The sequence below is a fragment of the Leptosomus discolor genome, chromosome 7 (genome assembly GCF_034619465.1).
Source record: "Leptosomus discolor isolate bLepDis1 chromosome 7, bLepDis1.hap2, whole genome shotgun sequence".
NCBI classification, from domain to species: Eukaryota; Metazoa; Chordata; class Aves; order Leptosomiformes; family Leptosomidae; genus Leptosomus; species Leptosomus discolor.
Genome location: NC_141397.1, coordinates 509,201 through 523,725, shown reverse-complemented (window position 1 = coordinate 523,725; position 14,525 = coordinate 509,201). Strand labels below are relative to the sequence as shown.

The following is a 14,525-nucleotide window of genomic DNA, read 5'->3' as shown; positions in this document are numbered from 1 at the left end:
CGGCAATAAAAACCTTTGAATCTGGTACAAGAAGCCTCAGACTTGCTCCAGCCAGTACATGTACCCTGCTAAAAGGTCGGTTTGCTGCATTTTTTTCCTCGGGAGGCGGTACGTCAACGCGACAGCTTGCTCCGCTGCTCTTGGGCGGCAGCACGGACTGTGCCAGCCCCTCCGCCAGTGACCATGTCTGGCAGATCTCCGCCACCCAGCTCTGGTCCTGCCCTCTGACAGAGGAACCGCACCGTGCTTGCTGTCATCACGGCAGCCCCGGCTGATGTGAAATTCATGCAAGCCTGGGAGTCTCTCAAGTTATGTCACAACACTGATCAGCTTGTGTTCTAATAAGATCGTTCAATTACGGTTCAACCATTTATCCGCTTCTAATTTTGTGAAAGCAATTAAACATTAGCACCTGGCGTTACCTGATCACATGGGTGTCTCTCAAACGTGTGCCGATTAACTGAGCTAATTAAAGCAGGAGATATATAGACTAAAGAAAACATCACCAGTCCCAGGGACCATCTGGAGATTATAAAATAGAAGAGCAGAAGAATAATTAAAAAGTCACACATTTTGTTTCTCCTTACTGCATAGCATCATACGTAGGTAGCCTATGCAAGAGATGCAACGAAAATACACTTGATATTTGAAGATAAAAAGCTGGGAGATGGTACCAGACACCTAAATTGAAGTAAGATCGTTACCTCAGGGTTAAGAATGATACCTCCTGACAGCAGAAGTAAATTATCTGAAGTGCTTTAAACTAAAAGTCGAGGCTGTGGCAAGGACTCTTTTGCTCTAAGATTTCATTAAAAAACTGTGTCTAGTCCCTTTGGGCTGGATCTTTATTTGGAGTGAAATCTTGACCCCAGTGAAGTCAACGACAAAGCTTTCAGAGGCTCTGGCAGAGCCACAGGCCAGGTACCGGCGCCGAGCATCACCGATGAAAGCCCCAACCTCCGTTGCTATGGCAGCAGACGGTGTAAGGGGACAGGAGCGGTTCCCTTTGGAGGCCACGGAGCCCCGGAGCGGTGCAGTCGGCGAGCAGGTCGCCGGCCGGAATACGAAGAGGACCCTCAGAGCCGAATTCAGCCCCGGGCACTGCTGCTGCCGAGGCGGCCGTGCCGGCAAACCTGGCTGCGGCGGGTGAGCGAGCGCGGGCTCCGACCAGCCAAGCCCTTGTCGTCCTCCTTCCGCACCGCCTTTGCCTGTCTTTGGCTCGGCGTGAGCTGCTGTCGGGGGGCGAGGGACAGGACTTGGGGCCAGAAGACCTGAGGTCTCCCGCCTGTGTTCTGCCGTCAGGCGTGGGGTGAGGGTACACCCGCTGCTTCATCTTGCCTCACACTCGAGATTTCCCTTCCTTAGAAAAAAGGGGAAAAAAAGGAGGTGAGGTGACCTGTTAATGTGTTCAAGGTCTCTCAACATGAGTAGAAAGTTTATTCTGTCATTTTAGTAACATACTAAACTTCTAAATACATGATTGGGAAAAGAAAATGAACAGCCAGGGCGTTTTTAAATTAAGCATGATGAAATTCCATGTGAGTATATGAAGCCTTAAAGGATTTATGTTAGAAATTTACTTATTCCACCAGGTAGATTCCCATAATATTTTTATTTTAATGCTGATTACAGTGCAAATGAAGGCTTTATAGCTTGTTTTTTTCTGTCCCTACTGCACCCTCTGTTTTATCAAGTCCGTTTTAAGATGACTGCTTCTGACTTTTGCTGCATTTATCCACCTTTCACCTGTGCATCTTCTGAGCTTGACAGGCTCCTCTGTGTATGGCTCCTACCTGCAGTACACACAGAAATACTGAAGTGTGTAGGAGGAATTTCAGTCACAGGTGCCCCTTATGTAATGGCTGTATAGAGAGGTGAAGTTGGTGGTATTTATTCTGCAAAACAAATGTGTTTCTATCCCAATAGCTCCTGCTTTTCTTTCCCTGCCTGAAGTTTCACAATACATTTTAACTATGCAATGCCATGGGAAAACACAGTGAATACATGTTTATGGTAATATCAACAAATCCATAGAATTTTGAAGGAAAGAAGGTTCTGTTAAATAACAAGGAGAAGAGACAGGAGGAGCAAGAGAGGAAATTCGTCCCTAACACCAAGATACCCGCATTCTCCCTGTGATCCAGACACAAAAGATGTGAGACAACCCAAAGAATCGTTTACATGAGGAGAGGCTGTACTGCATCCTTGCTTGCATAGAGTTTGCTGCACAGTTAAACCCTTTGATGATCGTTCTGCTCGTGCGAAATGGTAAGTCAGGCCACTTTTTCGATATATCTTAATGTGCTTTTTTACCTCATAATTTTTCCTGCTTTATGGTTATATATATTTTTTTTCTCTCTCTCTTTCTCTTGGATTTCTCTGGATCTGAAACGATGGAAGAGAAAGGTGTGAGCCCAGGTGGCCATACAAGAAGCGAAGAACCAATGAAAAAGGTTAAGGGACACTTGACAAAAATAAACAGGACACGTGTATGAACACTTATTTACATATACTGAAAAGTGTTAGTTGAGCTGATTTTTTTTGTATGTTGTATCTAAAGTAGCAACTGCATTAATTACACTATTACTAGAACAGATTTTGTAGGAAAGGGTATCTTCTATCACCTTCTTAAATGAGACTGACCCACAGAAGAAGGGTGATCTGTGAAGAGCACATTATGTTCGCCATTAAAAAACCTGGAAATATAAATAAAAGTCTTGCTGCCTGATCTGTTATTATGGTCTTGCACATCAGGTCTGTATTTTTCATTTTTTGTGTTCCACAAGACCGGTAATTTTAATACTCAGTACTAATGGGGGTAAAGGAAGCTACAAGTAATGACTGGAGGGGTAGCTCTGCAAATGAGAGACCGAATAACTGATCAGCTCCATGGGCACCAAGATGAATGTGTTTGTAGATGGGACTAGGTTTGGTCACAAATCAGTGATGGCTCGGTAATGAAAACCTCTTCCAGGAATCCTTTAAGAGACCTTGCTGTATTTTTATCACTTTCCTGTTCTAGTGCAGACGTCTGTTCTCTTTCTCTGGGCAATTCTGTAGCCTCTTCACCTTCCATGCAGTCATTTCACCCTTGCTTCTGGCATTCATTGTGTGGTGTGGAGGTTTCGATTTCAGCTGCAGTTTATAATTATAGAGCCCGTAGCAAGGGCCAATGCTCCACGGGCAGCTCCTGGGAGCCCCGCGTGCGCATGGGCAAATCCAAGTGCAGACCGTGACTGCCCAAGTGTAGGGGGTTTTCCTCCCTGTCACAGTAAAACAGTGGAGATAAAACGTGGGGCTGTGAGGGCAGACAAGGTGTGTATAAAGGGGAGTTACTGTGATTTACGGGGTTACGGTAGTGGCGACTTCCCCTGTTCTCAGAGGAACAGAGAGGGCCTGAGAGCCAAGAAATCAAAGGAGATAGACAGCATTTTGGGAGCAACATTAATTTTAGGACTTTTTACCATGTAAATGTTACCTTCTCATCTCTTGTTGCTTTCAGTTCCTTCTGATGTAGCCTGGCAGAGCCTGGGGTTTTTTGAATGTCTTTTTCTCAAATGAGAGGCTGATAGCTGATACCAGTGAAGATAAATGGCAAAGCTGCTGCCCCGTGTGGCTTGTGCTTGCCTTGGCAGTGCCGGGCGTCCCCGCAGTGCAGCCCCCCGGGAGCAGCAAAGGTGGAGCTCCACAAAGGAGAAGGACGCTTTGATCCTCCGAGTCATTTCATGTATTATGCTCGGGGTAAAGCTTCAGGAGGCTCCATTCTTGTTAAATTAATTTGATTCTTTATTAATGTAACTATTTTCAGAGCTTTCCTGTCACTCTCAAAGCATCTCCAAAGTCTTTCATCTTAGTACATCTGTTCCTCCATCTTGCTTCCACCGGATTGCTCACAGGGGCCTCTGCAGCCAGTTTAGCCCCAAAGAGATGACTCAGAGCTATTCTAGAGTGTCGTCTAGATGAAAAAGCAATTAAAGACCAAACTTCTAACCAAGAATCACTAGCCAATGCCTAGCAGTCATGGCTCCTGAGTCTTGTAGTGTATCTTCTGTGCTAGGAGAGGGTCAGTGTTCTTGTGAAAGCTGCCATCATCTGGCCTAGGAGCCCTTTGTCTAAGGAAGGGCCAGCTGGCAGTTTAAAACATTAAAACACACAACAGCGTGCCCAGAGCTCGGGTGCGGCCGCAGCGGCAGCCAGGGCAGCGACTGAACGTGTGTTGAGTGACCTCTGCCTTGCGCCATCCTCCCGTGCCCGGCGGCTCTCGCCGTGTGTGGTGGCGGAGGAAGGGCGCCGGGAGTCACGGCAGCTCTTGCCCCGGGTCGCCGGGGATTGCCTCCCACCACGGGGAGAAGGCGGCAGCAGATCTGGTGAGTGCTCTGGCCGCGCTGCCGGCCCGAGCGAGCAGCAGGTCGAGCAGTGCCCATACCGTGATTCAGGCTGCCCTGACTGCCCCTCTTCTCTCCTCCCGGGGCCCCTCTCCGGGGCTCCCTGCCCTCGCCGTCGGTCGGGCTCGTGCTTGCGGCGCCTTCCTGAAGCGCTGCCTCCCCCAGCGCCGAGGCCGAGCTCGCTGGGGGTGACGAGGCTGCCTTTTGCTCTGCCTCTCCCCCGCCTGACGCTTACCACAGCGCTCCCTGGGCGAAAGCCACAGCCCCAGGTGAGCGACGGCGGCGGGGACTCGAGGGCGTGCCGATGTGGCCGTGTTGATGCCTGCCCGGGGTGCCTCGTGCTGGGCTGGCTGCTTCGCTGTGGCGTAGACATGGGCACAGATGCTGCTAGAAAGATCCCCCGCTGTTTAATTTCATATTTTGCTTTCTTGTAACACAAAACGTAGGATCCCTCTGAGCAACTGTGTACATTTTGTTCTGTAAATGGTTTAGAAGTATATTAAAACATTAATCTTAGCGCGAGCCCCTGCGTGCCAGGTTTCTGACTGGAACACAGTTTAATGGGTGACTCACAGTAGATATATTGTACAACTGTGTGACATTCTGATAGTCAGTGATTTATGGCTCCAAAACTTAGCGCTGTCTTGCTTTGGAAAGTCCTTTTATTGCTTATTTGTGTAACATATGGATACTTGGAATTGAAGAACATTTTCACAGAGTGATGTTCAAATAGCCAGAAAAAAACCCAAGCAAACACATAAGGCAGATTAGTAATCGGACTTCAGGCTGCTCCTTTAAAATGCTGAGTTAAGAGTGTCTGAGAATATACTGTGTTGCCTTCAAACTGAATTTGGATAAATCCTGTCTGGCCTCCGCAGCAAGCGGCACAGACTCTCCTCGAGGAGGGTCCTTCGCTGCCGTCCGCAGGGGAGGTTCACAGCGGTGGAGAGGAACCAGACTGATAAGGTCAAATATGTTCGTTTCACTTTAAGCAGAGAAGCGCACAGCTGTAGCGATGGCCCGCGTAGCTGGCGTGGTTTGAAATCGGTAACCTCGGTTGGCCTGTTCCTCACAATTTGTGTGAGATGTCGCTCGGGGGCATCTCAATGGATAGTGAGCGTTTGAGAAGAGAGGTTTGGCTGTGCACACCGAGGGGCTGTCCTGCCCTCACCTTCCGTGGGGCAGTTGGCAAGGGCGGGTCTAAGACACCCACCTCCTGACTTGCCAGCCTGAGCCCCTTCACCCAGGAGAGCGTTGTGGGGACGAGGACACAGGAACCTGTACGACTTGCATGTGCCAAACCGAGTCAGTCCTTTCACTCTGACTGAAGTACTGGGATGACCTGGTCAAAAACAGTTGGCAGTCTACTTCCCATTAGATGTTCTTGAAGACGATATTCTGGGGTTTATGTAGTCTGAGTGCTTTGGTTTGATTTGCCCTGGTGGGTAGGGATGGTAGTTAATTTTGCAGCTTTCTGTCCATTAGCTATTAACCGATAACCACGGAGAGCCTCAACAGGGAAAGGACAAGTAGATGTGATGAGAGGCTGCCGGCCTGGCCAAGGAGAGCGGCATGCCGAGTACAGGACTGCGCCATTGCAGGGTCCTGTGTCGGCAGATGGACCTTTGGGGCTGCTTTGACAGGGCTGGAACATTAATGGTGTTTATAATACGCCAGTATATCTTGCAAAACATCATAGACACCAGTTCTAGCTCCTTCTTGTAAAAGGAGAATAAATGGTTGTATTTCTTCTCTGTGAAATGGTGCCAGCATCCTTTTGAAGTGGTTTCGTTGCGTATCGCAGCTGAGCGTTTCCAAGAGTTACATGACTCTTAGCAAGATTTGCAAGAGAGGAGGCTGTGACCGGCTGTGTTCCTATTGACCCCTTTTGCCCCCAAGCAGTTAGCCAGGATTTAGGGCCGTTGCAGGTTGCTTTCATGAGGAAGGAAGATCAACAGTAAAGGAGGTTTTTTGTCGGGTGCTCTCCTGCAGATCTGTAAAGAACTTTCCTCAGCTTTTGTGTTCACCAGCACAGTGAGGACAAAGCAGGAGGCAGCCTCCTGCTCACAGATCGAGTTTCTCACCAGGCTGCGTTCTGCCAAGAAAGTGTTCGTCCTTGGCCATCCTCCCAGAGCCACGAAGGAGCCGCTCGCTTCGGCCGTCACCTGGCTCTGGGACTTCCCTTGCTGCGTAGCCACCCACCTGCGCAGCGCAGTGCTGTCTGTCTCCGGGCTCTCGAAAAGAGACACGTTGGCTTATGCCTTTGTGTCGGGGACACGCCAGCCTGAGCAGCAGTCTCTGGGCTGCACTGGAAAGGACCGGCGATTTCCTCGCAGCCTGCCTCGCTCGTGCATTCAAACCCACCAGCTTCAGTCGCCCGTAGGCTGGGAGCTCGTGACGTTTTAGTCCCCTTCATAGTGTGAAGGTCCTGCGATAATCCTTTGAGTCCTGGCTTTGACTGTGCTGCATCTTGTACACGATACAGCAAGGACAGAGCCTCCGCCTCAAAGAGCTCGCGTACAGGAGATGAGCAGAAGAAAAAACCCTTGGACGTGTTTTTATTGCAGAGTTCGCAGACTGTCAGTTATCAAGCATGGGAGTGGTGGAAGATTTGCTTCTGTATCATCTCGCAGTTTTACTTTGTTTCTGTGAGAATAAACACCGTAAAACTGACTCGTTCTGTGATTTTCCCAGCTCAGACTGATGTACACTGAGATGTTGGTTACGTTTGTCGTGTTTTATTTGTATCAGGCATGAACCCAGTTCTCATCAGTAACAGATTCTTCTCTTTTACCTGCTCTGACCTAAGAAAAACTCTCTTTTTATTGTAGGAAAACATTTCCACTCCATCACTTAGCCACAGATGAAACGTGCTGTGTTTGTTAGCTCATCCAAAGCAAAGACTGATTTTTTGCTCAATATGAATTTTACATCATGCATCTCGATGCATTGCTGTGCTTAAACTCTTTGTGCTAACTTTTTCAGATTCATTCTCAAATTAATGCAATGTGGATCTAAGTACTAATCAGACTTGTCCTGCCTGCTTTGCCAATGGTTTTCTCAGTTCTTTAACTTACTGCATAGGAAGTGACTAAATCCCTTAAAGAGTCATGAGCTGGCTGCATGGCCATTGCTCTAAAGGACAGGTATATGATTTCATTTTTAAAGCCACACGTGATAGTTCCCATGGAAGGTACAGAAAGAAAGAAATGCTGAGGAAATAGGTAAATGGAGTTTAGGTATGTAGTTCTCGGGCGATGTGCTTTCTGTGTGTGCATTTGTGTGAGCTACAGCCAAAAGTTCCAGCGAAGCCGACGGTCCAGAGGGAGGCTGTGTTCAGGCGGGCTCTGCTCAGAGGGGCGCAGATGCTCCGTAGTCGTCTCCCTTTCAGTTCAGCGATAGGAAGTGGTGGAGGCATTAAGTTAAAATGACGGGTTTGAGAGCGTATCGTGGGTTTTGCTCAGAGCTCACGGCCGTGCTCTGCTCCCCTCCAGCTGCTGGGCTGCAGCACAAGACTGTTCCCCGCCAGCGGGGAGGCTGCGCTGAGCACCAGGAGCGAGCGAGGCAAGAAACGTACTGACCCGGGCTGTGAAGAACGGCCCGAGGATGATTTGAGAACCTTAATGAACGTGTGTCGCAACAAGAAAAGGAGCATATGCTGCTTCTACCTTTTTATTTTCTTTTTATTTTTTGTAAGCTTTTCCAACCACTATACCACCCTTTCGGGGCACGCTTTGTAAGGACTGTTCAAACACAGTGTGGAAAAAAAGATGTGTGTGTCTGCTCTGCCCTGTGTGGTGACGAGGAAAAATGAATCACCAGAAAGAAAAATCAGTACCCTGTATCCCCACCTGTCAACGATCCTGTAATTTCATGGGCGCCAAGGTGCCTGCAACTGTTGGAACAGAACTAAACACGCACGTTCAGGCAGTTGCTTCGGGAGAGATTTTCAGCCATGGAAGGCGGTGCACTGGGTGGCTGACGAGCTTTTCTGGTCCAGAGGGGCAGTCCAGGCGGAGGCAGAATGTGCAGTTCTCTACCTGCCGAACTGCCAAAACGTCTCTTTCAAGAGACACGTGAATCCTAAGGACAACTCTCAGGGCCCAGGTAGTCAGCTTGGGAAACATCTGCAGAAGTTGAGGGGAAGGGGTATCTTCCTGTGGCCACAGATGACTGCTGTGCCCTCGGACTCCCCAGTAGCACGTGGTGCTCCCCTGGAGCGGTGGGTTTCTGTCGGCACAGCTACAGCCTCCCGCTCCTCCTGGCCCTCGTGGGTGCCAGTGGCATGGAAGCCCATGGGAGGACCTCCTTGTCCTCTCCGAGGGGGCGGGTGGACGTGGGATCCTCTCAGCGGAGGAGCAGCTTTGTCCCTCCCCAGCTGGCGCTGTGCAGTGGGCACGGCGCCCTTCCCTCCACCGTCTGCCCGCTGCTTCCCAGCGTCCCGCCGCCGCTCGTCGAGGCCTGTGTCTGCCGCCTCATCGGAACTGCAGGCGGGAGCCGCTGCCCGGCCTCGCCGGCGCCGTTCCGCTCCGTGTGTCGCTGGGTTACTTGGACAAAAGAAAGAAAAGCTGTCTTCTCGCAAAGAGGCGAACCCAGTAGCCCTCGTACCCTACCAAAAAAATCGCCACTGCCAGCAGCACCCGCCCTTCCCGGAGGAGTGGGTTCAGAGCTGGCTGCAGGTTAAAGAGTACGTGACTCTGGCTCAGGGAGAGATGAACAAACCTTACAAAAGTTTGATCAAAAGTGAAAGAAATCACCCAGGCTGGAGCTCTGAGGTACTGTCTTCTTCACAGCCTTTCTTGTACATCTAGAGCAAGTTGCTTGTTTCAGTTCTGAAAGACACCAGATTACTGACTTTTGAGGGGATTTTTTCGTTATGTGGTACTTTTTGGAGCGCTGTTACACATTTTTTCTATTTTGTGAGGGCCGTTTGTTCCCTTCATCTCATTTATAAAAGTTTAAAATCCCTGTTACTGATCAGTGCCGAACAAACCCAGCAAGAGCTGGGGATTTTTGTTCCACTTTGCTTTCTTGTAGCCTAGCAGTAGCGTTTGTCTTTGCCTGCTTAAATGGAAAATGCTGGTCAGCTGTGTGACATTATCTCGTTTGCCTAACAGGTGAGCTGCAAGGTGCTGCAGTTCTTTCATCAGTACATGTTGGGCTGCAACTACTTCTGGATGCTCTGCGAAGGCATTTATCTTCACACGTTGATTGTGGTGGCGGTGTTTGCTGAGGAGCAGCGTTTGCACTGGTACTATCTCTTGGGCTGGGGTACGTATGTTGTAATTTGTAGTAAGATGGACGGTTCTTTCAGATGTTTGTGTTCTCCTAGCACTTAGACACCTGAGTTGTTATACTTGTACCACTAGATCATAGCTTAAGCTTGAGATCTTGGGTCCTCAATTTGAGAGCATTTGTTTGGATGGGCCTAGAGACTCACAGAAATCATCAGCAGCCAGTATCTGTTACTTGCTGCAGCTTGGGATTTGCTGAAAGAAATGCCTAAGTTTTGTTAAGCAAAGCTTTGGGAGAGAAATAGGTTTTTATCCAAACATATCTCTTCTCTGAACAAAAGTTGTATGTTTCTGCCACTTCATATGCAAAAATATGAATCTGTGACACTATGTATAAAAGTTTATTTTTTCTGGAATGGAGAAGAGGAAAAATCAGTATCTGTGTCTCCTGAAGTGAAAAAGCCTAGCATGCGGAAAGAGGAACCAGAATTTCTCTGGAGGTAGTGAATCCAGAATCAGATGTATTTTGGCAGAGGTCGTTTTAACGGAGAAGATTCAGTTTTACCTACAGAGGAGTAGATAATGACTCTGCTGTCAGGGCAGATTTTGTCCAGCAGCGGTGATCTCTAAAGCATGTCAGAGAAACACAAGAGAGGTTACAAACCCGTGTGCTATGGATGCAAACTGTATGTAGCTGCATGCATATTGCCCAAGGAACCATGGCTAGGTCTGGTCCTTCACCTCCAAATACGCAGGTCTCATCTGTTCTCCCTAAGGGATCCCTTGCCTTTTAATGCAACAGCAGGTATTTATCCTTTGGACTGTCTGCTCCAATAAAAGGCCATATAGATACAACCAGTATATTACAGTGGAGTGCAGTCGCTTTTAGATTTAAATCACTGCTGTGAATCCAGTCTACATCAGCGTTGACAGCAAATCATTATCAAGAAGTTCTTCCCAGTTTGGAAACCATGAGTCTCTGGCCTCATTCCAGTTTCTGGTGAGCCAGTCCTTGTATCTTGAAACCACTGGTGCAGATAAGCAGCGAATGATGGTTCACTTGTATTCATCTCTTGCAATCCCAGTCTGAAGCAGATCGCATTTACTCCGTAGTTGCTATCCTCTTTGGAGATCTTATCCTTGTTCAACATTATTTCATTTACAGCAGGAAAATAAAAAACAGCCCTACTGCTTAAACAGAGAAAAATCAGGAATTAATTAGAGAAAAATGACCCAGTTCTAAATGTTCTGAAGAACTTTAAAACTCTGATTTCAGCCACTAGTTAGGCATCCAGTACCAGGTCCTAAACAGGCAGTAACAGCCAAGTGGAAAGTTGTTCTTCCCCTGTTTGAATTTTCATTTCAGAGCCTGGTAGCTTCCTTATGTTTCTTATGAGAATGGCATCTTTTCTGAAAAGAGAGGGACCTGTCATGCTCTGGGAATTAAAAGTACGTGGAATATCATCAGCTCTTAAATGAAGACAACCTTCCCGAAGAACCCTAAATTGAGTCAAGGTTTCTGGGCTTTGTCAGTCCAAACAGCTAAGCCCTCCTGGAGCAAGCAGCCGTGCTGTCGCAAAGTGTCCATAGTTCAGAATATTTGAATATGCCAAGTCTGGTAGGGCTCTGCTCTTGAAATGGCCGCCCAGTGTGAAGGGTCATTATAAGCGTTTCCTTCCACATACAACTTTTTCCGTTTTCATGTCTTGCAGCATAAGCCCTCCCCGAATAGTGTAATTCCATATCCAATTATGCAAGAGGAAAATGGTCATAAACATATTTTTTTCAGGTGACAGTAAATTTAGTCAGTGCAATGTAATGTGACTGGGACAGGCAGCCTGCGGTGAAAGCTTTCGAGCTAGCTGTAATACTGCTGAGAATGGCACTGGCATCAGGGGGGGTAATCAGTGAAGTTATCTGAGGAGATACTCGTCAGGATCTGCAGCGCTGCCCAAAAAATAAATAGGGTGCTGGGTGTGGTAACAGGGCGATGGTATCTTGAAAATGGACACAACTCTTGACTGTGAAGTCTGCAGCGTTTTTGATGGAACTAGATGAGTACTTCCACAAAAAAGGCAATCATTAGCACCTCCTAACTAGGGCAGAAATCATTAATAGCAAAATGATGTAATTAGGACTGTCTGGCCACCCCTTCAGTTTGCATAATCAGTGTAATTCCACTGATTCCAGAAGCAGTAGTCACACAGTCTAACTTTAAACATCCAGCCATGTTAATCGGTGGAGAGAGATACCTTTCTCCAAAGGGCAGTGCAGAGCAGCCCGAGCAGGCTGTGCTCTGAATTACAATTCAACAGGTCAAGGTGTATGCACCACACAAGATGAAGTTACTCGTTATTCATTGTTGTAACTCATCCCTCTGCAAGAAGATCTAGATTATTTTATTTGGAACAATCACTAATGACATTTGTAAAAGAGCTTTATAAGAAAAATAAGAATGTGAGCAACTATAAAACTCTTCTACAAAAGGTTTGAGATGATCAAATAGGATCTGATGTGGACAGATGTATTTCGGGGCTGATGCCTTCAGGTGACCACTTCTCTGGGAGCTGCTGCTGGGGGGTCATTTCTCGTTTGCTGTTGTTTCACTGGATCAGGAAATCACCCTTATGCAGGGCAAGAAACCAGTATCAGACGTTGCTCCCAGCTACAGTCTGGCTGCTTCAGGCAGCTTCATCCACATTAAAGTGAGAAGGGAAGGAATTATTTGGGCAGCGCTGAAGCAGAGTGCCTTCCAGATTCAACTGGAAATACAATTAAGCGTAATTGCCAGTCGGTGCCATGAAGGACCTGGCATGCCCTGAAGGGATATGTTGTACCTTTTCCTGGGATGGCCAGGTAGGACCTTTTCTACGTTGCTCACTGCTCACCACGGGTTGGTGGGACCCCTGGAGTGGTACATGTTGTACCACCAAGAGCCAGCAGACCCCGGTGCTCCAAGTCTCACCAATGATCTGCCTTTTGGCCCTTTACAAGAGAAGAGCACCATCGAGCCCTGGAAGAGCCCATCCAGCTGGCAGCTGGAGGTTTGAGCCGTAGACAGTCACGAGCTTCTTGCCCTGGAACTAAGTAATGAAAACTTTCCGTCGCGTTCTTAAGATTTGCTTGGGAGTTTAAGCCAAATATTGTAGGCTAATGCATTTAGCAGAAGAAAAAAGGTACCTTGGCATCATGTGGAGCACTCTACCTGTGATACTCCAGGCCAGAGCTTTCAGATAAAGAATTTTTGCTATTACAGAAAGGCCCCTTAAAAATTGCTCTTCGATCTGTCTGTCAACAAACCTGGCCCAGACTTGATCCGTTTCCAAATCAAAAGGATTTGGAAGCTCCTTTCTTTCCGTTCTGAGGTTTTTGTTGTTCTGCCGTGCATCATCACCCAAAAAAGGCATTCTGCAGCCAGAGGCCAAGTAATCATTTTGTAACAATATTTAAAGGAGAAGGCAATCCTGTTTGTTCTCCAACAGCTGCGTTGGCCTCCCAAGGTAAACTGCAGTAAAACCTTTTTTGGCAGTAGAGTAAGTAGCTGTTGCTTAAAGATACATGGAGACATCAGAGTGTCCTATTTACGTACTTTTTTGACCTTATTCTCACTCCAGCATTGGCTGGCCTGTGCTCTGAGGTGAGACTTCCCCAGAATTTGGGTAATGATTCTCTGTCTCTTCTAAAAGTGCTCGTGAAATCACTAATGCCCGAAGAAACAAGGAGCCACGTTCTTCCCTCTGCCACTAATCACGGTATCAGCAGGACATTGTCACACATTTCTGTTTCTAGTTATAGAATATCCAAAGCTCAGAAGAAACATCCGTGGTTTATAGAGAACAGGCAGCAGCAACACCAAAGGTGTCCACAGAGCTCTCCGCACAGGGCAGCCAAGGCAGCAGACCGTCTCCCCGCTGCCCTGCGGGCTGTATGGGCAGGGCTGTACAAACTGGGGTCAGCGTTGCAGTGCAGACTCCCCAGCTCCAGGCTTACAGCCTGTTGGAGAGGGACACGACGTACAGGTGAGCTGAAGGAAGGTGGACAGGAGTGGACCAGGTTGTCACTCTTAAAGTGAGGCTGGAAATAAGGATTTGAGGCTTCCAGTTGGTTACGCGTGGCGTGTTCCCAAGCCTGTGTCCAGGTGTGGATTTGCTCCCTGTCGGAGCAGTGGCCTCCCCTGAGGCTTCACAGGTAAGTCAGGAGATGAGGCTTTGTGGTATCCACAGCTCCACTCCCTGCTGAGATAGAGCTGTGTAGGGTGGACGTGGCTGCACAGAGGCTGGGGACCTGCAGGAGATACCACAAAGCCCCATCCCCGAAGAAACCTCCAAACATTTTCTCCTCGCTCTGTTGTTAGTGCTCCGTAACCTGGCATGCGAGTTAATGTGCCTCTCTCCTGCTCAACAGTGATTTTTGTGCTTTTAACAAGTGTCCCTGGTTTCTCCGAGGGAATACGCCGCTGAGAACCAAACGGTCCCGGCATCCTGCCTGCACTGCCTGCCCGCACCCTTGCCCGCACAAGCCGCGGTGGTGTGGGGGAGCCTGGCAGCAGCTTTTGACGCCCCAGGAGAGCACGGCCGGTGGGCGCCGCTTCTCCTGTGGGCCTGCCTGGAACCTTGTTCCCTTTTGCATCTCCCCACCGAGGTAACGCCAGGGCCCTGGGTGCGATGGGATGGCAGTTCTTTCCTGAGAGCTGTGGTTTCACATACATGTGTTTGGTGGACGAGGGACTTGCTAGGGTGTGACACGCATGAAATTCAAGCTAAAAAAGTACCAAGACTGATCTATAACTTCAATCGTTTCAGCGTTCCCTTTAGTGCCGGCATCTATTCATGCTGTTGCAAGAGCCAGATACTTCAATGACAAGTGAGTAACATGTCCTTCTTGAAGGAACTTAGCATTATTTAAC

At 48.2% G+C, this 14,525-nt stretch overlaps 1 protein-coding gene across 1 annotated transcript in view; it reads left to right on the top strand.

The window, feature by feature from the left end:
• CALCR (calcitonin receptor) overlaps positions 1–14,525 on the top strand; it is a 57,932-nt gene that overhangs the window by 29,668 nt on the left and 13,739 nt on the right. The window contains exons 7-8 of the mRNA XM_086468196.1: positions 9,503–9,656; positions 14,422–14,482. Of these exons, the coding sequence (XP_086324322.1) occupies positions 9,503–9,656; positions 14,422–14,482 (215 nt within the window). The remainder of the gene's footprint in view (positions 1–9,502; positions 9,657–14,421; positions 14,483–14,525) is intronic.